Raw genomic sequence first — 27,817 nt, 5'->3', positions numbered from 1 at the left:
AGGCAAAAATAGCTAAAAATAATAAGAAATGAAACTCATTCCTGTAATAATCAATTGAATATACAGTCTACATATAACCCACGCGTTGAAAGAACTTCAACGATCCGTTCTCTCGCTAGGGGTGAACTAGCGGCGTTGTGTAGAATCAAAACACCTGCAGCAATAAGGAAGTAATTGGAAAAAAGAAAGGAAAAAAAAAGAAATATATTCACAATATATGTAAGTTGACGTTTATTTAATAGTGAATAGTCAAATGTAAGGAGGTAAATAGATTTTAATATTCTAAGTCTTATTTTCTGCTGTAAAAAAATACAGAAAAAGGCGCCACAAAACAAACATTTGTTACCATGACAACGGTACTGGTAACTGATTGTTACAGGTAGCACATGAATTCCTGTCTCATTCAGTATAACCATGGCCGATGACGAGCAGTTTAGTTGGGTATTCGAATCTCTCGTGGGATTTTTGAAGGGGCCAGTATGGGACGCTGCGGTTATGACATTCATCGAACAAAAGTCTGTAGGTAAGATAATTACAAACTCCTTCTATATATTGATTTCTTTATTAAAAGCCAAGTTTGCAATAAAAGAAATAAGCAAAGACATGCGTTATCCCTAATCGTATTAACAAAGAAAAACAACAACAAAAAAAACATAACTATCTTGAACGATAAATATAATTGTTATACTGAGAACGCCACATATTTCTTATTATGCAAAGTATACAACCCCCTAGAGACATCAATAATATATATTTTTTATTATAATATTTTTTTAAAAACAATATTGTCTGCTGGGTAATCAGTTAAAATTGTCATATATACCTTTTAAAATAAAAAGTAACATGATTGTTTATTTCTTTTTAAAATAATAGATATATTTTTTATAGAAAATGTGAAAACCAGATAGATAGTACATGCGCCATTTCATTCTAGAGGCATTCCTGGTGTGTTATTCAGATCTTGCACGTTCTGTCATAAACAAACAAATAAAATAAGTGCGAGTGCAAAAACTAAGCATGCGGCGAATGCATTTGAGAAACAAAAGTGAAAGAGATGGCAGTGCTCGTAAGAATAAATGATTTAATTAGTGATAAATACAGTATAAGATAGGACATCGAACAATTGCTAAGGCAGCAATTGAGTTAAGAAGGGCTATGATATCATGATTCAATGCATCGGTTGTGATGATGAATATAGATGAGTTTTTGGATATATGAGGTGAGCTTGATGCTAGAAAAGGCTTGTAAAGGGGGATGGATTACTTGAATGGGTTTGACAATAATCCAAATTTTACTTGGGGAAATTATTTATTGGAGAGAGATCCAGTGCAGAGAGTTGGGGAAAGCAGATCATCATAGAGGAATGGTGAGAATGTGTGTAGTTAAAGTATGCAAAAGTGATAATAATATGTCAATGGGAATTATTGAAAGAGAAAAAGAAAGTTCACGAATGGGACCAAGCACTGCCTATGTAAGTATACATGAAAACTCATGGAAGTAACTTGTTATGTTTATACACAGATACCAGCAATCTGGTTCAGTTTGTTGCCTTGATGAATACTTTGTTACCTAAGATTGTGAGCATTTGAGAAACCTGGCATTCAGAGTCAGGTGTAGTAATTGGAATGGAGTGTTTGAAAGATGATTTAGCCTTGTTATGGTAAATACTCGCGAAGGCAATAAAGGTAATAATGTTCTATAAAACAGTGGGCTTTAGGTTATCTGTTTTGAAATGGAGATCGACAAAATGAAATATATAGTGGACTGTTGCTACAGACCTGATTGCTCAGTTGCTGTGGACAATGACATGCATCCCTAAATGTAAATACACGAAATATGTCTATCCATGATAATTGCTCATGTAGTATATCCGTCAGAGTACTAAATGAGTAATCATCATTGGTGAAAAAAGTACCCAAACATTGATTAAGTAGCAAAGAAAAATCATCAAAATGAAATGAGTTTTTGCGAGACAACTTTTTATAGCAGCATGTGAAATAAGGAATTGTAGGTTAGAGAGTGTTAGATTTGACCTTAACAAAGAGCGATTCCCAGCTAAGAATGTGAATTTTGCCACCAGTTAGTAATAGTCATCGCGCTATACTGATTGGAGAAGTAGCCAAGTATACTGATGTTCCACTTATGACAGGTTACATTGCTGAACTATACGACTGGAAAGTATGAAACTCAGGAGAATACTATGTTCAATCCCACAGTATCAGTTACTGAATTAGGTATCAGCATTGCAATGGAAGCTTTAAAAAGGTGATTAAATATTCTAACCACCTTTAAAAAGGTGGTTAGAATTTGAAGAACAAATAGGATAGGTTGAAATGGGTGTGCAACTTTATTCTGCAGTAAATCCATAAGAAGAGTATGTGGAAGGAATATCATGAGCATAACGTTAAGAAGCGTCATGAATTATATAAAGAGCAGGATGGAAAAATTACAAAGGTGGAGTATATAATGATATTTGTAGGCTAAATGCCATCTAAAAGAATTTTTATCATTACTCTGCAAGTAAACGAAAGAATCAACATGGAAGAATAACTTTTCCGATTGCTTATTTTCAAAAGGCAAGGCCATTTACCTAAATTTGATGATATAGCATTGGAATGAAACTAATAACTTGAAGTAGCTGATGGACATAAAGTGGTATGTGTGTGTGTGTTTTGAGGGGGATTTTGCATTTTGCAAAATAATTTTGCATATTCAAATTAAATTTTGAATATGCAAAATTTAACGTGATCACTAATGCCTCCAGGATCAATCTCTGGACCATTGTTTTACAATCTGTATTTATAGATTGTAAATACAGTATTTATAGCCTGTGTAGCTCAGTGGAAGTGATGCTTGCATCCTCTGCACAATTTTGCATATTCAAATTAAATTTTGAATATGCAGAATTTAACTTGATCACTAATGTCTCCAGGATCAATCTCTGGACCATTGCTTTACAATCTGTATTTATAGAGGCCTGTGTAGCTCAGTGGAAGTGACGCTTGCGTCCTCTGCGCTAGGCCGTACGAAGGTAGACTTATGGTTCAAGTCTAGTCGCCGACGGGAGGAACTTTTTCTAAGCATATTTTCGACTGGTTCTCGAGTTAGTTGATCTCACTCAGACAAGCGGGTTTTTTCTCCCAGAAACTCGGGTATTTCATCCCGAAAACTCAAGAAAATCGACCGTAGAACCCACATTATTTCAGACAGTAACATATCCTGTTAGGTTTAGGGCCAAGAGATGGCAGCACTTGTTTGCCAGCCTCTTCATTGGTGGCTGCCTATAATTAGTGATAGACATGGGCTAGCTATCTCTGATTGGCTACCCGTGGAGATTAAACTGCCCACTCAGTCTCCAAAACCTAGATAGGGTAGGACTTGCCTACCTGGAATGCTTACTTATTATTATTATTATTTGTAAGGACGTGACGAGCTGTTCAATTGTTTGCTGATGATGCAAAGGTAGTCAGGGTAATCAGGAATGCTACTGATATGCAACCAGTGGCATACTCAGGATTTAATTTTTTTTGGGGGGGGGACAAGTTGAGTAGATTTGAGAATACACACTACACATTGCATACGGCCTATGACTGAGCATCTGCAGTGATTGCCAATACATGATACCTGTGACCTCCTTTGGTCCAGCTCTGGCAAACGAAGTAGCTCTCGGTCCACCCGAGCACTACTCGTTCGCCTTGCATTCACAGCGGCCATGATTCCAGAGAGCTATAGGGTGTTCCCACCTTATGTGACCGTTAATTTATAAGTAGTATAGAAATAGAAGACACGACACAACATAAATAAAAAAAAATAATTTTAATTAGGAAAAGATTTTTGGAAATTTTTTTTTGGGGGGGGGGGGGGACAGAACCCTTGGGTGCGCCACTGTATGTAGCACTTAGAACATAAATGACCTTATACATCTACTACCATTGAAAGCCTAGGCTAAAACATCTCTTAGATGCAGATGACGTGTTAAAAACAATTGCAACTAAGGGTTTAAAGGAAATAAACCAGCTCATACAACACAGCTTGTATCGTTATAATGAAGCTTGGTTGTAAACCGCAAGGACAAAAGCCGAAGATAAAGCAATATGTAACATGAAAAATCAGTTTACAACGAAAATTCAACAAACTTCTAGCTGATCTTAGCAACTTAAAGAGCCTTAAAGAAGGACAGCTGAAAAATAATAGCATCAAAGACAAATATATAAATACATGTCATTTGACCAACAAGACAGTTGCCTGTGTTACTGAAGAGCTAAGAATTATTGTGACGTCACAGAAAATTAAAATATATGAAGCAAGAATCAACAAATACAAAACATTCAATATCGATTAAACCAACTTCACGTCTTTCAGTCTCTTCAAAGAAATACAAATGCAATCATTCGCTGATAAAAAAAAAAAAAAAAAAAGAAATATTTGAATTTTGGAAGTTAATCTGGGACAATCCTATTGAACATAACTAAAATGCCTCATGGATTAAGGGAAAAGAATCAAAGATGAAATAAACTAAAGAAATGGACAGTGCACAAGCTAAAAAAAAAAGAAACTTGAGCATAGGTGAGGCAATATTTGGGCGTTTTTCTCTTCATGAAAGATAAGGATTCGAAACCAGGTAACTACGCTCCAATAACATGCCTACCAACTACGCATAAGCTGTTCATTGCAGTCATAGTAAACTCTATATGCCACTACTTAAACAGACAGGCAATTTTAAAAAATCTAGAAGAACAAACACTAGATTCTTATTGATAAAATAATCCCCAGAAATTCAAAAACACGAAAAAACGAACGTAAACATGGCATGGATAGACTACAAGAAAGCATCTACTCCCTCCCACACTCCTGGATCCTAAAGTCACTAGAAATTTACTAAAATAAAAAGCCAAAAGGCTTCATTTCAGCAATGCAAAATTATATAAATGAAGTGTATATTAAATCCAACATCATTTCAAAGCCGAATACAGAAACTATAAAAGTTTCGTGCGAAAATTGACCAGAGAGCTTGCGGGAATACACCACCGCCATACTACGAGTTGTCCTAGCTGAACCTTATAGAAAGTGACGAACGCTCAAAGCGTCCGTATATTCACCTTCTATTGGTGCATTTTGATAAGGTTTCACTTGTGAAACCTTATCAGGAACATTCTGAGAACAAAACTTAACGTATTGAACACAATTCGAGCAATGAACTCTTGGGCTGTACAAGTGATCCGATACACAGCTGGCATAGTAGATTAGATAAATGGAAACTTGGACAAACTGGACCGCAAAACTCGAAAATTAACTATGCATCAACCATGAAGTGGTTTTAACCGGTTGTATCTACACATACCGATCACTAAATTAGTAACCGTTATGCAGATGTATGTAAATGTCACTTATGCAGCATAAATGCAAAATGCTCACGTGCGTCACCATTTAAAAATAGTGCTGGTCAGTAATCGTGAAGTAAGTAAAGAGCTTATTGTGGGTGCCTTCTGTCTGGAACTACGATTTCGAAAAACATCAGAAGTGACTGTTTTCTCAAAAGGTGAGATATCCTGGGTGTTTAATCAGTGAAAAAATAATCCACATTGCTTGTCTAAGAGGAATAACTGTCTGGAAAGGCTTATACGGACAAACAGAACTTCCTGTGTGTGTGCACCAATGACCGAATCATTTAACGAAGGCTCATCCTAACCCATATCTTATCGAATTATACGCATATATATATAACCTATATGCGCGCACAAGAAATAAACCCTAATTTATGCAAGACACCGAAGAAAAAGCTAATATGACCGAGACGTGGCAATGACTGTAATATGGATATATTATAAAAGAAACAGAAGGATTCCTTCTAGTAGCTCAAGAGCAGGCGTTACAGGCGTTGCAATGAAATAAAAAAATTGAGAATGACAGTGATAGCAGTAATCCAGATTATGCTATCAGAAAGATGAAACTGTAAAACATCTGATCGGTGCCTGCGGCAAGATAGCTCAAACTGACTGTAAATACCGCCATGATCAAGTGGCCAAAATAATTCATTGGCATGTATGCAAAAAAACATGGTTTTTCTATTTCTGATAACTGGTGGCAGCATAAAATAGAAATAGTATTGGAAAACGAAGAAGCAGCAAAAATTCTCTGAGAATTTAGAATACAAACTGATTGACATTTGGAACACAATAGACCTGAGATCACATTTACTGAACATCGAGAAGTTTGGATTATTAACATCGCAGCACCCACTGATAGCAACATCAACATAAAAAAAAATTACTACATATCGAGATTTGGCAATCGAAGTCGGCCGGTTGTGGCTTAAACACACCAGTGTCATTCTTATTGACATTCTTGTTGACATGTTATTGGTGCATTCTATTTAATTTCAAAGAAGTTATCCAACTATTTACACAAAATACATGTAAACAAACGAATTAACCACATATCGTATAAAAAAAAAAAAAAAAAAAAAAAACAGTCGTATTTTAGGAAGCTACTTAAAATTGGGTAGAATCTGAAATGTGCAGTATCACCAGTCAAATTGGTGTTTGAATGATTTCTTGTTTTGGCTGTGTTTCAGTTCTGCGAATAAAGTCATAATAATAACAATAAACATCTCTTTGAATGGTATTATGCACAGATAATGGAAAATACCATTATAATGGAGACCTGCTATTAGTGCAATGCAGTGGCCCACTCAGGATTTAATCTGGGGGGGGGGCGAGTTGAGTAGACGATTTGAGAATACACACTACGCATCGTATACGACCAATGACTGAGCAACTGCAATGATCGCTAATTCATTAGTAGTATAGAAATAGAAGATACGACGCAACATAAATTAAATAATAATAATAATAATTTTAATTAGGAAAAGGATTTTTGGAAAATTTTCTATTGTTTTTTCCTTTTGGGGGGGGGGGGGAGGGCCCCTCTGCTCCCTCCCTGGGTGCGCCACTGGTGCAATGTATAAGATTTATAAAGGATTTTAATTTCATTACATTGATATCCTTTAAAAGTATAAACTATAACATAAAACTGTAATCACATATTTTAATCTAAAAAGGAGACCGTTGTCGTTCATCTGTTGAATTTGATCGGATGAGAAAATAAATCTTCACCTAAGGCGAAGATTAGCAGAGTTTAGTTCTTTAAAGCAAGTTCTAAAACTAAGAGAAACAGAATAGTTTTGTATCTAAATATTTCAACATAATCTCGAAATCAAATATTTATTGAGAAATAAAAGTAAATTCGAATGTTCCCCAGCGTAGTTGCTGATGGTTGGGATTTAGAAGATATAGAATAATTTAGAATTTGCATATTACCGGTACTTTAAAATATACTACAATGATATACAATAAAATAGCAGAATTTTATCTAAGGGTCAATAAATATCAAGCATATTGATAAATAAATCCCCTAAGGTCGAAAATATTATTGATAAATACCTAAGCTTCCTCTGTTGAGGCTGTCTGCAAGAAGGGAAAGCATTCGTTTACTGCAGGAGCTAATACTTGCTAGCTAAGCATAGCGAATAATACAACAGAACTAATTTTATATAATAATTACAAAAAACCCTCTGAAGACAAATTTTGGAATTACATAATTAGAACATAAAATACTGGAAAGAAAAAGAGGAAACACTAAACCCTTAAAAAAAAATCATCACACGGTTCCTTTGAAAAAAAAAAAAAAGAAAGAAAGAAAGAAAACCTGCTAATTGTCTTTGCTCTCTGGTCGATTTTGCCTTAACAAGGAATTAAAAAAAAAAAAAAAAAAAACGACGTTTCGGGAGGAAAAATCTCTGCATGAGATGCTAACTCACTTTCAATTCAAAAAGTCCATATAAAGATTCTCTCGTCATGATGAGAATCGAACTCAAGTCTTCTCTAAGCATTTATTAAAATAAACTCTTAACTTAGTATAAAACGTCTTTTGGCCAAACGGTATGAATGGTTTTATCATCAAAACTTGATCATCTTGGTTTCCGTAATGTTATAGAACGCAAACAAAGAAAAAAAAAAAAACTTTATAAAAATTATTTTTGTTGTAAACATTTTAAAATAACTTTTGGATTTTTTTGAAATTTATATTTCAGTGCATGCACATAGATTTTTTCTGCCCTAAAATCACACACTAACGCAGTTAATTTACTATCGTATAATCGTGGCATACCCATGACAGTTCATATATTTATGAACTGCCATGGGTCTCTCTCTCTCTCTCTGGACCACTATGATTTTTAACTTATTATAAATCTATCCATTACTATTAGGCATCTAGTTTAGAATTCTGATGAAGTGAAAAGCACAATGAACAAAATTCTGCAGCTGTATAGAAAGAGACGCCAAACGATCATTAAATTGACTATGCGTATCACCTGTTTACTAAAAGCACCGCATATGTTATTAGTCATTCTGCAGCAGATAAGGTCATAGACCCTGAAAAACTGGAGTTTATGAACCTCACTGTTAAAGTTCATAAACCCTAACGGCAAGATTAGTTGGGTGTATAAAAATAATCTACAAATTTATAAAATCCTTAAAAATGTAAATACTTTTAAAAATTAACTTCATAAAAAATAAATAGTTTGAATTGATAAAAGAGACATTATTATTTTTTTTTTTTGTTCTTGTTGTTCTTGTTTTCTTTCTTTTTGATATATATCCCATTCACGAATGGGTTTAAATCTATATTTAGAGCTTACTGGACTTTCTGTTGAAATCGCAACGTAGAGTACAGTACATTGAATCTCTGTTGAAATATGGATTTTTTTATGGAGGTTTCGGCTAGGATGGAGTGTGTGTGTGTGGGGGGGGCGTACATGAGAAAAGTATTCTGCACTAGAACAGATTCAGGATAAGAGTAAGTAATGTTTACATGAACAAAACGTATGTTTTAAAAAAAAGGCATGCCAGTTGTTATTATTGTAGACCGTAAAACCAGATCCTGTGGAATGAGGTTATTATTCATTATTCCATAATATCTTAAGTCTGTAAATTGCGTGTGTTCTTCTGGCCAGTTTTCCTGTTTTTGTGGAATAAAAAACGAGTTTCTGGGAAGAAAAATCTTCCATCACCATATGAGACTGACTAACTCACCTTCACTTGAAAAGCCCTGATAAAGATTCTTTGTGACTTGGACGGGATTCGAACCCAGGTCTTTCCAACCAAAGGGCATCGTCGAAACCTAGCTACGGAGGCTCTTATGTTTACTTGCTTAGGAGGGCAGGGAGGAGCAGCAAGTTTTCTCATTATGGTCATGGTACTCAAATCTGTTGCACCATGTGTCAATTACAATATACCATTCATCCTTATCTCATCTCATTTATTCACATCGGTATATCGCATTCATAATATTCCTTAAATCAAACAAGGGCACTGCGCCCTCTTGTGGAAAAAAAGATTTGATTAGGTCTCATCGATTTAATTTGCTAGTTCATGCACGTGCAACGCCACTTCTACTTGAACACGTCAATGAACATAAGGAAATGTTAAAAATTACTCTCCAGCACATTCTCTCCGATCTTTGAAAGTATTAAAAGTGTTACTGATGATCGCTACTCAAATATTTTAACGCTTGACTAAGTTGGCGTGAAGAACGTCCAGAGATTTTTTACTTTCTTTTATGATTTCTGTAGCCATTTGGCCTGTTCTATTATTTAAGTGATTCTATAATTATCCATCATATGGTATTAGTAGTTTGAAGAGAGAGAGAGAGAGTCATAAAATATTTCATATTAGTGATTGAATTATTTAGAGAAGGAAACCATTGTATCTTAGTTACTCTCCTCTGAATCCACTGGGTCACCTGGGTTTCGCCAAGAAACCCAGGCGACCAGATCTGTGCGCAGTAATCCAGATGAGACCTTATCAAAATCTTATGAAGTGGAATAATAACCTTTTTATCTCTACATGTCAGGGTGTTCTTCACTAACCAGGTAATCCTACGATAACCTATTCCCCCCCCCCCCAATCAATGACTTCATCAATTTTTTGGAATATGGCAAATGCATGGTAATGGTAATGTGGAAAAGTGTAAGGTTATGTATTTCGGAATGTGTAAAGATTACCATCTGCGTACCATATTGATGGGATTGTACACAGCTGGTGATCTTTTCACTCCATAACCTTACACTTACGTATTAAATTGCTACCCGTTCTCTTTTGCCCATACTGCCAGTCTATTTAAATCATTCTATAAAATATCAACGTCATCTTTGTTGACTATTGTTCTACCTAATTTTGCATCATCTGCAAACAACTGAATGTTTCCCCCTCATATTATTTCCTATTTCACTAATGAAAAAATTAAACAGTAACGGTCTAAGTACAGAGTCCTGTGGTACGCCGCTAGTCGCAGGCCTTCTACAGAATTGTACATCTGTATAAAATACTATCTAGTATCTCTCCATCAAGCAATATCTTATCTACATCATCAGCTTCATGTCCATACCCATTTGATGTAATTTATGAATCAAGATTCCATGCGGCATCCTATCAAACTTGAGTGGGTTACTGAAGCAGACCTACCCTTCACTAAGCATTGCTGTCCCTCCCATACAATACATTCCTATCCACCCATTACTGAATTTTTTCTTTAACCAACTTCTCCAATACTTTGACCACCACTCCTGAAATACTAATTGGTCTATAATTAGCTACAGCGGTCTTGGAACCATCTTTATGCAATGGAACTATTTTTATCTCCTTCCATTCCCTTGGAACTCTACCCAAGCTGAGATTCAGATTAAATAATCTAGTCATAGGGGCTACAATTCCCTAGCATATTCTCGTAATACACGAACTTCAGTTCGCACAATAATTCAACCCAGTTTATCTGCTTCAGTCACCTCCCTACCTAGGATGTCGAACTACGAGAAACTTAAAAAATTGCCACACAATTAAAGTCACCCATAATAATTACCCTCCCTCTATTTATTGAATTTATTTGTTGATACATATCGCCCACATAATCCTTTGCATTCCCTGGCCTATAGCAGCAGCCAACCAAATACTTTGTCATGTTAGCTTTTATCTTACACAGACAACCTTAAATGCATTGTTTTCTATTTTACTGATTTCCTGTTATGCTAGCACCGTTTTTAGTCTGTAACTCATCTCATACCATCAGTAATTCACTAGGACTTCATTTGTGTATAACCGACAAGATGGTTAACATATGGTTACGATAATTGTTTCATTTAAAAAACTTGCTAGTTTTCCATCTTTTAGATCCTAGATGGCGAACCTATGGTAGGCGTGCCAGAGGTGGCACGTCGACGATTTACAAGTGATATCCTTTTATACGCTTATAAATTATTCAACCTTTTTTTTTAATTGTTACAGTACGTACAAGTTAAATTTTGTTTTACATGAGAGAGCAGCTATGAAGACGTGCATGTGATTGATGCGGCATTAACAAAAGATCGCGCGACCCAAAGACAAAGGCAACCTACAATTGTTGACTTGAAATGCTAATTATCCTCAACCAATTCCATAACATCTGAAACTGTCATAACAACATTCATTATATATTTCTTAGTTTTAACACATTCACGACGGGTGTCGTTTATCGTTCCGACAATGCTTCTCATTACCGGCGGGCACGACTCACACAAAGTTTCAACCCTTGGTTGAAACTTTGTGTGAGTCGTGCCCGCAGCTCATGTAATTGAAAAATTGGACAGTTTTTAGTTAGATACTGTGTTTCTGGTGCAACATATGGTTTTGCTTGAGTCTATACAGCATAATTTCTGTGAGAGGGGACATGTGATTCATTAGTTAGCGCCGTTTTTATTCCAGCTGTTTGTAATTACACTATTTGTTGAGTGCAATTACAAACAGCTGGAATAAAAACGGCGCTAACTAATGAATATATTACACAGACTACAAAAGGCCCTGTACCTTATTCAGGGATAAAATAAAACTACTTGTTTTTCTTGCATCTGCAGTATTATGGCTATTGGGGAGGTCGTGTTGTTAACCGCGGGGAGCGAGTTACTATGGCTTTGACATGACATGTTTAAACATTTTTCGTGTGCGAGGTATATGCAAAACTTTTTAATATCTTTTTTCGTAAAGTAAAATCTGGGGTGCAAGTTATACGCGAGGGCAATTTATATTCGAGTAAATACAGTAAGCGTTTCGCCGACAAGTTGACATCCTTCTGCTGCTTCCCCTGCTCAAGCTGACCTCTATGGTGAGTTACAATGCATAAATATTTCTCACTACCGTTTTTTTTTTCAAACCATCATTAAAATCAATTTAATAATACCATCATCAATTTTACACTGAATAATATTATAAATTTATATATAAATAAATATTATAAATAAAATAAAATATTATTTATACAATTATAAATATTTTTTATAAAATTATAAATAATTATTTATAAAATATTATATATATGTATATAGTTAGATAGGGCTAAAACGGCCTCGCCTACTCCCTATATGGGAATAAAAGGCGTTAGCTGATGCTTTTTTGATATATGTTATAAATTTAGAAATTAATTAATTAAGTTAGATTAATTTTCTATTAATATTTCCCTTATTAAAAACTTCGATATGTCAGCAATTTGATTGGTAAATTTTTGGCATGCGCACATAAAAAGGTTCACCACCACTGTTTTAGATGATACCTGCTGAAATATATGATATCATAAAAAATTTAAAGAACAAAAAACCTCCTGGTCCAGATGGCATCACAAATAAAGTGATCAAGCTGCTTCCCCAAAAAGCTGTAGTGCATCTGACCATAATAATAAATGCATTCTTAAGGTTTCACTATTTTCCTCCCATTTGGAAGCTGGCTAATGCAATCCCAATACATAAGCCAGGCAAGAACCCACACTTGCCTCAAAATTATCGTCCTATCAGTCTCATCTCCAACTTGGGTAAAATTGCAGGGAAAGTTATCCTCTTTCTCTGCAAGGGTTTGTTGGGTAGTACTATGGTGTTGCCTAAAACTATAGTACTACCCAACAAATCCTTAGAATAGTTGAATATATTATCACCAGCTACAACTGGTATCAATGCACTGGAGCTGTTTTTCTTGATTTTTCCAAAGCATTTGATAAAATTTGGCACTTTGGATTGTTACATAAACTTATCTCAGCCAGTATCTCACTGAAAAATGGTACACCTAGTTAGATCATATCTACAGAATAGAAGCATGCAAGTCAAGATAAATGGTACCGCCTCATCCCAGCGCCATATCTTAGCTGGTGTACTGCAGGGATCTCTACTGACTTCATTACTGTTCTCTATATACATGTCAGACATTCCGCACAACCCATGTCATCCAACATGGCTCTATATGCGGATGATACAGCATTATTAACCAGATATCTTCGGCCACACCTTGTTACTAAAAAGTTAGAGTTAAAGTTAGTTCTTCTAAAGTTAGAGAAATGGTTCTCCAAATGGAGATTACAAGTAAATCCCCAAAAGAGCTCAGCCATTCTCTTCACGAAAAGATCGATATCTCCTGCAGGAGACGTCTTTCTATTCAATACTAAAATTCCCTGGCAGACAGAAACAAAATAACTTGGTGTCATATACAACAAAAAACTAACTTTTAACCAGCACATCAAGATTATGTGTGCAAAGGCATCTAAAGCCATCGTCCAGATCTACCGCCTAATTAACAGGAACAGCAAGCTAAACATCAGAATCAAATTGATTTTATACCAGCTGATGATTCGTCTCATAGTCACTTACGCCTCTCGAGCCTGGAGCCATACCTCCAATACTAATATTCTCAAACTGCAGCGTGTACAAAACAAGTGCTTGCAAATGATTCTAAACGCCCTATGGTGCGTCAGAAACAACCAACTTAATCGAAATACAAATATTCCTTATATCCTCTCTTTCCTACAATATTTAGGAACAAAGTTTTTCCTAAAAACGTCCATACACCCCAATGATCTAGTAGCTGTAGCCTACGAGGCAACGGACATATATTTAAACATAAAAGACCAAAAGCCATTTTAACTTCCTGTAGTGATACATAATCTCCATACCCATTCAGGGCGAGCAAATTGCTCATAAAATTTTTCCCACACTGTAGCCCTAACAGAATAGCGGGGAATATGAAAAGCATCTTGTTTCGCCCCTAAAGCCATTAATGTCAATTGTCAATTTTAGATGATTATTAAACGCTAAACATTCAATTAATAACTTTGTATCTCTGTCATTTGTCATTCCAAATAGTACTTCAAGCTCACATATTCAAGTGAATGTGAAATTTCAAAACAGTTGATATATTGACTGTGATTTTTTTAAAACAGATTTGCTGAGCTTCTATCTTTATAATTAAATGATATTTATTTTTAAAGTTAACCAATACTAACTTGTAAAAATACAACGAACTTCTTAGTTAAAAATTGCCACGCCTTTACCGGCAATGCAATGTTAATATAACTAATTGAAATACATAATTACTACAAAATATCACCAAGAATACAATTCATGAAATTCAAATATACATCGCTTTTTAATCATAGTTATTTTTAAATTAAAAAAAAAACAGATCACAAAAAGTTGAAGGGTTCACTGAACTTAATTGGTTGATGGACTGAGTCCTTAACTCTTTATCCCTTCATCTGATTTTAGCTTGTGTATGAGAGGATTATTGTGGGTAAATTACCCCCTCATTATGAGCATTGTAAGCTGTATTAGCTTTATCTTGCGATGGAGGATTTCGGTTTTTTATGTTTGAAACGATCTGAGGGCTTGTAGTCCACTACTTGTCGAACTAGCTGATTTGGGTGATTATCCGTGATTGTGAAGAATTTCTCCGCAATGCCTATCATGTAGGTCTTGATATCTGGAAGGTTGGCTTCTTGATGTAACTGGATGTTTCTGATGAACCATGGGGCATTAAATGCCATTCTTAGGCATTTGTTCTGTATTATCTGAAGTCTGTTGATGTTGCTTTTAGTCGTGTGACCCCAGGTTGGAGAGGCGTAAGTTAATTGCGGTCTGATAACCGATTTGTAAAGGAGAATTTTGTTGCTTATGCTTAGGAAGCTGTTCCTATTCAAAAGTGGATATAGCTGTGCTATTGTCTGACTTGCCTTAGTGGCGACATTATCCATATATGACTTGAAGTTTAGACGTGTATCAAGATGAACTCCCAGATATTTGGTAGAATTGTGTCAAGGGATGATTTTACCAAACATTTGTATGCTTGTATTCGGTTCTGCTTTACGTCTGGTGAAAAGTACTGCAGAGCTTTTGTTTGGATTTATTGCGATACGCCATTTGGTGTATCAATCCTCCAATTCATTGACTGCTCTCTGCAGCTTGATTGTGGCCAGGTGTGGACGGAGGGATCTGGCTATAATGATTGTGTCGTCGGCATATAGAGCGGTGATAAATGGGGACAGTTTGGGAAGATTGTCATGTATATGGAGAAGAGTAGGAGAGATAACAGAGAGCCTTGAGGGACTCCGGCCGTGATTCTCCTATCTGTGGATCTGATACCGTTGAGTTTTATTTTAAATTTTCTGTTATTTAGATATGACTTGATAAGTAGAACTAGTGGTAATGGAATACCAACTTTGTGTAGTTTAAAAATTAGTCCGTGATGCCACACCCTATCAAATGCCTGAGTGATGTCCAGGAAAACTGCGCCAGAGTGTTGGTGCCATTCATAACCTTGGGTTATATGTTCGGTAACTCTGTAAATATGTAGCTTTGTGGAGTGATATTTCCTAAAGCCGAATTGTTCATCTTGAATGACATGGTTGATATTTGTTGCCTCTTGAACCCGTGTGAGAATAGCACTGTAATACACAGTGCTATTCTCACAGTGCTAAAAAATACACAGTCAGGAAACTGTGTATTTTTTCCAGGTTTGGGAATTAGGAAAACGTCGGCAATTTTCCATCGCTCTGGGAAATAATTTAGCCGGAGGATGGCATTAATGATGGCTACCAGATGCATAATCCCTTTGCGGGGAAATAGCTTGAGCACCTTGTTTGTTATTCCATCTGGACCCGGAGCCTTTTTGTTATTTAGTTTTCTTAAAATCTCATATATTTCTGTTGGTGACACGGATTTGTTATTGGATTGGAGTGAGGCATTTTGAGTTATTTTACGCACTTGGGTGTGAATTTTACTTATGAAATTTATATCTGTATTGATATAATTGAGGCTGCATTGTTTTTCTAAGCTGTCAGCAAATGCTTCAGCTTTTTCCTCGTCCTTGTAGACAACATTAGATTCACCTTGGATTGGAGGAATTGTAAAACGCTTTGAACGGAGTGATTTCATCATTTTCCATATTGATTGATCCTCTGTGTTTAATTGGTGAATTTTGTTATTCCAGAGTTGGTTACGGTGGTCCATCAGGGCATATCGAACCTGGTTTGTTGCTCTATTGACTGCTTGTTTATCTACTGGATCCATTGTTCTCTGATATTATCTTCTTAATCTGTTTTTCTCTTGGATAAGACCTTTTATATCCTCTGGGAGTTTATTTGATGGTGCACATTTGGTTATATTTGTTACCTGTGTTATAGCTGTCAGTAGTTGTTTTTCACTGCTTTTTCTATATCATCGGCAGATGTTATATGCGGTATTGGACCAAGGTTTTCCTGGAAGACTGAGGGAAGTTGTTTCCAATTTATAAATGTGACAGTGTTTTCCGTTAAATCTTGTATGGTGCCTAGTTGTAATATGATGGGGTTATGATCAGAACTTAAGTCGTTGATTGCTTGTATCTGATAGCTGTGCGCTATGTTTTTTTAATATAGCTATATCTAGTACATCAGGACGTCCGGTTGCTCCGTAATGTGTGGGTTCAGTGGGTCCTATTACTGTTATATTTCTTGAAGTGGTGTAAGAGTTGAGTATTCTTCCGTTAATGTTTCTGCTGTTCCAGATTGAATGTTTGGCATTAAAATCTCCGGTAATAATCACTGCTCTGCCTGTATTTAGTATCACATCTAAGTCAGATTCAAGGAGTTTTTTTTATTTGGGGGAGGTTGTATTCTGCATATATCGTAATGCTGCTTATGTTTTCCATATGTATTCCTATTCCTGTAGTTTCCATGTGTTCTGTTTGGGGTTCGGCTATTGAATTATGTTTTATGTTTCTTTTCACAAAGATGGCAGTGCCTCCGCCTCTAGCAAAGCATCTGTCTGTACGTTAAGTGCTATAACCGTTAATTCTGATTTTGTCACTTGGACGAAGATGTGATTCATTTATGAGGATGATGTCTGCTTGGGTTTCTGCTGCAAACTCCTGCAGCTCCTGTAATTTGATAGATAAACCATTTGCGTTCCATGAAACAATTTGTAACGATTTCGGTTTTCTTTTAGACTTAGCCATCAAAAATTTCCATAAGGAGTGATTGGGTGTGCCTTAAGATGATATCCTTGGCTTCTTGAGTTGGGTTGGTTTGTCGGAGTTCAGCAAGCATTTCACCTAAGTGGCTTGTTATGTTCAGTAGGATAGGTTTGTTGGTTTGCTGTGACAGATTTGGTTTTGGGTCTTTTTGGAAGGTTGATCTTGTGACTTCAGCATACGATCTTCCATCCGTTGTGGCGACTATGGTTTGATGGGAGGACGTGCGTTCTTGAAGAGGTTTACTGGTTTTGAGTTGTATCGTTTGGTTTTGGGGAAATGCTATACAGCCCCTATAGTTTGCAGGGTGTGGTCCTCCGCAGTTTGCACACTTTGCTGGAAGTGTGCGGGGTTTATGGCATTCATTTGATGCGTGTTTGCCACCACATTTCACGCAACGAAATTCAGCCTTGCAGCGTCGTTGTGCGTGCCCAATCTTCTGTCATCTATGACACTAGGTTGTAGTTGATTTATATTTCAATGCCTCAACTTTTATGACTAGATCACAGATGGTTTGGAGATTGTATATATGTTTTTGGTCTTTACTTATTTCCACTAGAATTAGGGGATAGGATGTTTTATCAGCTCTCCGCATTCGGCTGACTTTAATTGGGCTAAATCCCTTAAATTGGAGGTCTGCAGTGAGGTCTTCTATTTGTAATGTTTCAGTTACTCCCCTTAATACTACTTTAAGATTTTTCTCACTGTTGAGTGCAAAAGTGTGGTATGGCGGGTTGTTGTTGTCTACAAGTTTGGTTATTTTTCTGTAGTCTGATGACGTTTTAGGTTGTATGCATATCCCTTCTTCTGTGTTTCTGGCTTTCATGAAGGTCATATCTGACGATTTCAGTGCGGATGCAACGGACGTCCAGTGCTCCTTGGTCCTTAGGACGACTGGGGGTACCCTTTCTTTAAGTTCATTATCTGGTTCTTTCTCCGCTGTTTTGGGTGTATGTGCAGTAGAGGAGATTTTTCTTTTCTTTTTGACCGTTTGGAATTCTGTGTTGGTTTCCAAAAACTGCAGAGTATTATCTAAGGATGCAGCATCCTCTATATTCGTGGAGTGTCCTAATTCTGGTTCAGTCAACATACTTCCATCATTTAAATCATCCATCCTATCCTCGACTGCTGTAGGGGTGGGGAGGGGGGAATGTATCTAACAGCTTTATTTTCCCTGGCCAGTTGTCGATCAATAGTTTTCCTAATCTTAGAAATTCTCTGTAAACTTCTTCGAATATGCTTTCATTGAGAGGTTTTGACATGTCTGATAGGAGATAATAACTCTGTTAGAATAAAGTTTGAGAATTGGGTCCTGGAGCCCAATGTAAATATCCCGTAGATCAAATCGATCTACCAGTATAGGTAGCAAAATTTTGCACTTAAAAGTTTTCTGGACAAAATTACTTACCGAATCTAAACCAAAACTCAACAGACATTAATCGTCAAACTAAACGATATTACATTCACTAGGCTTTATACGACTCAGCTAATCCTAATCTTAACTCCTAATCCGCTACCTGGAATCAAAACTGAAATCGTCTTATCGTAATCACAACACTAACAAGCGAGCCGCAATCTTCAACCCAGTTGAGGGATTCATGGTTTTTATTTTTCTTTATATACCTGTCATGTAGCTATAGCGCATGTGCCGTACGTACAGTGAAACGAAGCAGACGAACAAATACGCATAGCTGTTAAACCCCCTCCTTGTCAAACCAGTTCTGTTAGCTTGAAATATCTTCCAGCAGTCCAACATTCTGTGCTTCACGATATCTCTTGATAATGAAACCAATCAAAATGATATTACCTAGTACGGTTGCTTCACGGTTAACAACACTGTTTAGGAGATAACAACTGAGATACGACATATTTTCATATTCGAAGCACGCAACTTAGCTAAATGTGTACATTCCAAAAATCTCTTTGTTAATATTTTTAATTCATTATCATTCACTGTTATTTTGAATAACGCAATTTGGTAAAATATTTTAATGTCATTAAATAAATATTAGTTGTCTTTTTGCGTAGTTTTCACTGAGATTTGGATAACAATAAAATAGTCTTACTGTTAAGTGGAATTATTTTGATTTCTACGTTGACTTTTATGAGCTTTACCATATTCTTCTTTGTATCTCTGTGTACATTGAAGTAAATTAAAAAAATATGAGAAATAAGATACATTACTAATTAAGTTTCTTTAATGAAATGCAGTTAATGAATAAAACAAGAAATAAAATAAATTTATTAAGTATCACATTCTTAAGAAAGAATAAATTAACCGTATTTTCATTTTTTTTTTTTTGTATTTATATTTTATCGAAGAATGAAAAGCACTTATTATAATCTTTTAATTAATTGGAATACAGAAGAATTGATTGGCTGAGGATATGTGATATTTTGGATATAGGCGAAATCAATGGATGCACAAATAGTGTAGCTAGAGTCATAGTTTCCAGAAGAGTGTCAATTTATAAATCCATTTCGAATTTATAAATTCGAAGAATTAGTGTGTGGTTGATGTGTAATGTTGGTTCGTTTTTAAATAGATCGTTTGGAGAAATACGTTGAAGGAATTTGTTATAACTAAATAGTCGTTTGGGTTTTACCCCATCTTATAAAGTGAAACATGGTTGTTTCTGATTGTCTTTAAGTGAGAGATGAATTAATCTTCAAGTGTATATTATATCTTATGGAAAATGTACGGTGACATATATTCTTAGTCTGGAACTTCTGTTTTTTTCATGAGTACCTGAATCTTCAACACCCTAACATAAAATTCGCCTATGAATTAGAATCTAATGGTGCATTCCCATTTTCGGACCTTCTACCAACTAAGGAATCGGGAAAATTAAAAGTCAATATTCCTACAGCCTTCACATATTGTCAGATATCTACAACATCTTCCAATCATTGTAGACCTCAAAAATTGGGTATCATTTCCACTCTAGGAGCAAGAGCTCATTGACAAGGATGAAGTAGCCAAAGAATTCAACATTTAAAAAACAGTTTTCTTCAAAATGGCTATAATGACCACATCATCTCTAGACTACTCAATCGATATGAGACCATAGAAATTTCTAATGAAGAAGAAAACAGAGGATTCATCATTTATTAGCTCTCTTTTCCTGAAACTAGCAAACATGCTCAAGAAATATAAAATCAAACTAGTATTTATCCCCTGTATCAAGATGAGATCACTACTTTGATCCACAAAACCTCGACATAGCCCAATGCAATATCCGGGTGTTTATCGACTATGGTGCGATTAAATGACATTAGATCCTAAACATCTAAATAGCAAGTATCAACTTGTCTGAATGCATCCTAGCCTTGCATTAACCAAATACGTTGACGTGAATGCGTAAACATGCACAACGTTCTGAACAATGCAACACATACAATTAGAAATATTTTAAAATATCATCAATCTCTTCTACAACTACATAATAATTGTCATGTTTGTTAGTCCTCACTGTTTTCTCTACCAATTTGTATGTTTACACTTATTAGGACAAAACGCCGTGTTGTGAATTAAAATAAAAATTCCGATCATCTTATTCCGATGTTCTTGAAAATAACAAAAAATACAATGTCTTCCGTTCCACATAATGACAAGCTCATGTCTCTATAGAAGACTAATTATTTTAGCGTCATGCTTCTTCCTTTTCTTTAATGTAAAACCATGGGAAGTTCTGTGAATTTTGTGTGTGCGTGTTTGTGCGTGCGTGCTTCAAGAGAATTGCGACGCCCTGCAGGAGGTGAATCGAACTCCTTGTTCAACTACCAAGCAAGGTACATGTCTAACCTGTCTCAATCAATAATCAATATCCCTACGCCATCAGATATAATTACTGCGACAGCTTGCAGGCTTCTGATAAACATGTCTTTTCTAAAGGCCATATATGTAAGATGCTTAGTTATATTTAGCAGAACTGGCCAATTCAACAGGAAACACAGACAAATAAATTATCAGATAAAATGCAACTGAACGTAATTATACGACCTTACACGAAGGTAACGTACGAGAAGTATTTTATGTGTTTATTTTGTACGTGCACGGTAGCATGTAAATCTACCTTTTTTGCGCTGTTTCAATAATAATAATAAAACATGAATAATAGGATAATTAAAAATAATTAATATTATTAACATTTTAATAATATTTAAAGGATATAGTAACGCAATGAGAAGAATAAAATGCAGTAATTATTTAAGAACAAATAAATCAAACAAAAGATTCCCTTATAGTCTTTTGGCAACGCTTCTGCTTAAAATATGTTAAACTACGACTGGTTGATTTTTATTTATTTATTTTTATTTTTTAGGATGATGTCAGGAAGGGCATCCGGTCGTAAAACTTCACTGCCAGCTCTAGCTATGATATGAGTCAAAGAGAAAATAGTATAAGGGCTAGGGCGTACCCCTTAAGCGACGCGCAGCCACATCGCCCTACAGCTGCGAGAAGCGGACGAGGGCTACCGCATCAAGGGCGGGTGCGGTTAAAGAAGCGAGCCCAGCAGGTGGAGAGGATGTTGCGAGTGGGAACACTGAATGTTGGAAGCATGATTGAAAGGAGAAGAGAGGTGGCAGACATAATGAGGAAGAGGAAGTTGGACATTTTATGTGTGCAGGAGACAAGGTGGAAGGGAGGAAAGGCAAAGGAACTGGGTGATGGATATAAATTGTTCTACTCTGGAGCGAATAACGAGGAAAGAAATGGTGTATGAATTGTGGTGGGTGGCAGAATGAAGGGCGAAGTACTGGAAGTGGGTAGAAGGAATGACAGGATCATGCGAATGAAATTGGGTTTTGGAGAAGAGCGGGTGGTCGTCTTATGTGTATATGCCCCGCAAGTTGGCTGTACAGCAGAGGAGAAAAATGAGTTCTGGAACGTGTTAGATGAAGAAATGAGGGAACTGGAAGAAAATGAGATGGCGATTGTCGGAGGAGACTTGAACGGACATATATGGAGACAGAATAGAGACTGTGAAAGGGTGCATGGTGGGCGCGGAGTGGGAATGATGAACCAGGAAGAAGAGAGGGTTGTGGACTTTGCAGTAGCGTTTGATCTGGCAATTGTGAACTCGTTTTTCTACAAGAGGGAAGAACATTTGATAACATTTAGGAGTGGAAACAACAGCTCACAAATTGATTACATTTTGACTAGAAGAAAACATCTTAAAAGGTTGTGACAAATTGTAAAGTAATTCCAACAGATCAAGTGGCATAGCAACACCGACTGCTGTGTGCAGACTTTAAAATAAGATCGAAGATAAGACCCTCTGGAAGCCATGGGATGAAGACAATTAAGTGGTTTCGCTTAAAAGAAGAGAGTGTGAGGAATCGCTTTACGGAGGGGGTGTTAGAGAGGATTTTGGATTGACTGGAAAGTATACAAGATTGATGGAAACATAATTCAAAAGTAATCCTGAGCTGTGCAATCGAGGTGCTAATGGAAAGATTAGAGAGCAGAAGGAGGGTTGGTGGTGGAATAATAATGTACAAGTGGCAGTGACAGCTAAGAGGAAGGCAAAGTAGAAGTGGGATGAGTCAAGAGTGGAAGTGGACAGAGAGGTGTACAGAGAGAGAAAGCAAGAAGCGAAGCGAATTGTGGCAGAGGCAAAGGCCATGGCATATCAAGATCTGTATGATCAATTAGAAACAAAGGAAGGACAGAGGAAAATTTACCAACTAGCAAAATGTAGAAATAAAGCAGCAAAGGACATCTTACATGTGAGGCAGATCAAAGACGCTGAAGGAAGAGTATTATGGAGGGATGTGGACATAAGAAACAGATGGAGAATATACTTTGAGGGAATTTTGAATGAGGAAAATGCAAGGACTCACCGAGAAGATGGGCAACCTTCTGAGGGGATGGTGCAGAACATCAATAGAGTGGAAGTGATGGAGGCCATAAAGAGGATGAGGAATGGAAAATCGGTGGGTCCCGACAGGATTCCAGTGGAGGCATGGAAGGCACTGGGGGAAGAGGGAATTGACCTGCTGTGGGACCTGTTCATGAAAGTTTGCCAACAGGAAAATATACGTGAGGAATGGAGGGAGAGTACTCTTGTCCCCATCCACAAGAGTAAAGGGGATGCACAAGACTGTAAAAATTACAGAGGAATAAAGTTGATGTCCCACACAATGAAAATCCTAGAAAAGGTTCTTGATTGCAAAGGAACAATTTGGCTTCATGCCTGGTAGATCAACAACAGATGCTATCTTTGGGTTACCGCAGATGATGGAAAAGTTTTGAGAGAAACAACGAGAGCTACATCTGGCATTTATTGATCTGGAGAAAGCATACGATAGAATGCCAAGGCAAGAAGTCTGGAGGTGTCTGAGGGAGAAGAAGGTTCCAGAGAAATATGTCAGGTTGGTGCGGGAGATGTACAGAAATGTGAAGACAAGTGTTCGGACCTGTCTGGGACAGACAGAAAGTTTTCAAGTAACAATTGGCTTGCATCAAGGGTCAGCATTAAGTCCGTTTCTGTTTAATATTGTGATGGAGGAGGTGAGAGAAGATGCGCCTTCGACAATGTCGTATGCAGATGAAATCTTGCTGTGTGCAGATTCAAGAGAAGAAGTGAGAATTAAACTGGAAAGATGGAGAAAAGTACTGGAAGAGAGAGGTATGAGACTGAGCAGAAGTAAGACAGAGTATATGTGTTGCACAGTGGACAGCGGCCAGGAGACAGATCTGGAGCTGGAAGGAAATGTCATCAGGAAGGTGAAGGACTTTAGATACTTAGGTTCAACAGTGGAAGAAGATGGAGGAGCTGAGAAGGAAGTGGGATGCAGGATAAAAGAGGGTTGAAGGAACTGGAGGGAGATCGCCAGAGTGTTACGCGATAAGAGGGTGCCGATCAATCTGAAAGGCAAAATCTATAGAACAGTTGTGAGGCCAGCTATGACGTATGCTATAGAAACTGTGGCTCTGAGGAAAAATAACATCAGCAGGATGGAAGTAGCCGAGATGAGAATGCTTAGGTGGATGTGCGGTGTGACCAGAAAGGATCGTCTGAGAAATGACTATCTGAGGGGAACAGTGAAAATTACAAACTTAGGAGCGAAGATACAGGAGGCAAGGTTGAGATGGTTTGGTCATGTGACCAAATTATTTTCAAGCAGTTCGGCTGTTCTAAAGTATGCGCGGAAAAGTTTAAAGAGTATATCACGATAATTTTCATGATAGAATTGTAGCACAGATTGAAGAACGAGAGAATAATGTGCCATTCGACTGGAAAAAATCTGAGTTCGATTCCCATCATGATGATAGGAATCTTGATATGGACGTCTTCAACTGAAGGTGAGTTAGAGGTCTCAAACGGAGGTTGAGGTGTTTCCTACTATGAGGCATGAAAAAACCCGAAACTCGGGATTTTTATTCCTCATACAGCCAAATCCGCCATAGAACGCAGGTAGTTAACAGAAAAATTACTGTTAATGGGCCGTAGGTGGCGTAGTGGATACTGGATTGTACAGTGTATATCCTTCTGCGATAAATCCTTGAACTCCATGGACATGTACGTAATAATAATAATAATAATAATAATAACGGTTTACGGAGACAAGTGATTCAGATCGTTTTGGAAAAGGCTAAAATCCCATTTCATGGAATGACGTTTTCAAATGAAATACGATCATGGCCACTCACCAGTGAATTTTGCTTATTTACAAATATAAAAGAAATTATTATTATTATTATGTGACACCTCCAGGGAGTCCAAAGACTCATCGAGGGAGATGTGTGCCAACACCATCGAACGATTGATCTCTTCCAACTACTAACCGCGTTAAAACTTGCTTAAATTTTTTGTGAGCCATAGTAACAGCGGCTCTACCAATCGACCAACCTTTACGGGCAATCTCAAAGGTCCATGATTTTCAGTGCAAGATGTAATAGCTACAGATTCCATTTTTGATATTACATAACAGTGCTCTCAACCTAACGGAACCTCTAAAGTTTGGAACAAACTGTTGAAATGCCAAAGGGAAGCACTTTCGAAGTAACTACATCACCTTGGAAGTGATTTGTAAGAAAAAAATTTACGAATTCTATAGACTTTTATACAGTGCTTGGAAAATAGTAAACAGACATCCCAATGGGCAAAGTGCACCGTGCCATGTAACGAGTCACGTGCTTGTAGTTGGTATAAATTGGGGAAAAATGATGCTCCAAATCAGCGCAATTCTGTCTGTTTAAATTGGCTGCAAGAAGGGAATTAATGGAGTTTGAAAGAAGCATTGTGAGAGGATGTCATACTGCAGGCCTGTGTGTTCTGAAAATTGTGACAAATTAGGCCATCCTAGGTAACGCAGGATGGCCTAATTTGTCACACTCTAACCGAACGTGACCGTAGGGTGCTACGAAGGATAATATGTAAAATCCGGCATTCGTCGGAAGACACATTGAATGTGGAGTTCAGGGCAACGATTGGAACACGAATCTGCACAAAAACATTCAGAACCGATGCTCACAACAGCGGTCCTACCATGGGTTTCCATGGTAGGACCGCAAAACAAGCCCTACATTACTCGAACTAACATGTAGCGTCGTCTTCAGTGGTGCAAAGGGAGTGTACAGTGGAACGTGGATACTTGGAAAGCTGTGTTATGGAGAGACGAATCATTCCACCGAGTAGCTGGACGAGTTTGGGTATGGCGGATGTCCGGTGAATGTCTCTTATCAGAGTGCATAACCCCAACTATGAAATTCGGAGCCCTCCACAAAGCCGTGATGTCAACCCTATTGAACATCTCTAGGATGAACTAGAGCGTCGGATGAAGTGAAGAGACGTCCGTCCCAACAGTCCAGGACTTCATTACATGTCTACAGAAAGAATGGTCTAAAGTTCGAATTGATCGGTGTCATATGCTTGTGGAAAGTATGCCCCATAGGATTGCTGTAGTCATCTCAGAAAAAGGAGATTCTACATCTTATTATGGTGGGCGTTATGACTGTTTGTTCCTCACACTGTGTCCATTAACGTCTTTACATGAATATCAAAAATAGTTTCCATTTATTTCCAAAGTTTTCACGATTTATAGTCCATTTATTCATTGGAGATCATCAGACGCTCCATTCCTCAGTGATGTGCCACACCAGTTCTCACCCGTTGGTCCTATTGTATGCCCTTCTGGAGGAATAAAATCTCTGAAAATCAGTCTCTCCAGACAAATCATCCATCTATCTTATTAAGGGTCTATATTTTCCTCTTTTTACAGGAACTTTAGCTTTTATTACTGTTTTGAGAGTTCCTTCACAAATCCTTTCAATGTTGCCAAAGTATTTCTGTAAATATCTTCAAGGAGCCTTAGTGTTCTACCGATCCTTTTTAGTACCCATCCAGTTGTCTACCTTTCAGTATATGATATCCTCCACAGCCTTCTAAAACACTATATCTCAAAAGCAGCTATCATTTTCCTATCACACTTCTTTAGATTTCAAATCTGACATCCAAAACTCGCTTGGGAAAACAGCTGCATCCAGAATCTTTAACTTTTTTCCTGTGGAGATAGATCGATTCTTTCAGATTTTAGACAGTTCTCTATTGTTTTAGCCATTCCTAATCTTCGCCCGATGTCTTCAACAGAAATCCTTCACATTAATAATGAATCCCAGGTATTTGATCTTGCTGACGTCCTCATTTCTTTCTCTGTTAAGATACACTACTTTCTCGATATTTCCATAATCTTTGTCTTGCTACGAATGGATTGACATCCTATTTTATTACTGATCTCACGAACTTTACCAAGGACTCGTGCTAGTTCTTCCTTGGTTAAAAATAGTTTTTTGCTTTGTTTTTCATTTACTTCTAATGGGTTCTCTAGGAATTGTCAGTTTTATTTTATTTTTTCCTGTTACTATCTTCATATTTTACTTTTCTGCTGTATTATTGAATGTATTTAGTAATCTCTGTAGATCATCTTCATTTACTGTTAGATTATATCATCAGCATATCCAGTTATTCTTAATTTTCTATGTTTGATCTGTATTGCACAATTTCCGTTTTGTTTAATTTTATTATTTGGTCCATCACTTGATTAGTTTATCTGATTAATTGATCTTTGATTCTTCATTGATGTTATTTGACAAGTTATGATCATCTGTGTTGATTAAGTATATATTTATTTCATGACAGTGTTTGAACCAGAAGCAGCAAATGAAGAAGAATACAAGAAAGTCTATGAAGAATATAGGAATTTGGTAAGTTATTGTAATTCTCGCGTGATCATAATCTTTAGGTAAATAATCTTAGATTCTTTACATGATTACGATAGATTTGCTATTTATTTGAATTTTTTAAATAGTTAAATCGGACAAGCATTGCATCCTAACGTAATTTCCTGTGCTTGTGTGAAATTGACAAGCATTCAAATAAATGACGTCATTATGTGTCAGTGGCATTATTTTATAAATGCAAGAAATAGCAATATGCTAATGTGGAAAGAACTTT

The 27,817-nt window shown here is 36.8% G+C and overlaps 1 protein-coding gene across 1 annotated transcript in view; it reads left to right on the top strand.

Annotated features, from left to right (window-relative positions):
• Positions 1 to 414: 414 nt before the first annotated feature.
• The window catches only part of LOC150102205 (cilia- and flagella-associated protein 36-like), a 63,603-nt gene continuing 36,200 nt past the window's right edge, over positions 415 to 27,817 (top strand). The window contains exons 1-2 of the mRNA XM_090399206.1: positions 415 to 523; positions 27,503 to 27,567. Of these exons, the coding sequence (XP_090255332.1) occupies positions 415 to 523; positions 27,503 to 27,567 (174 nt within the window). The remainder of the gene's footprint in view (positions 524 to 27,502; positions 27,568 to 27,817) is intronic.

Source organism: Typopeltis vanoorti, chromosome 10 (genome assembly GCF_054136105.1).
Source record: "Typopeltis vanoorti isolate ZY-2024b chromosome 10, IOZ_Tvanoo_1.0, whole genome shotgun sequence".
NCBI classification, from domain to species: Eukaryota; Metazoa; Arthropoda; class Arachnida; order Uropygi; family Thelyphonidae; genus Typopeltis; species Typopeltis vanoorti.
The sequence above is the reverse complement of the archived record's forward strand: the minus strand, read 5'-3'. Positions and strand labels throughout refer to the sequence as shown.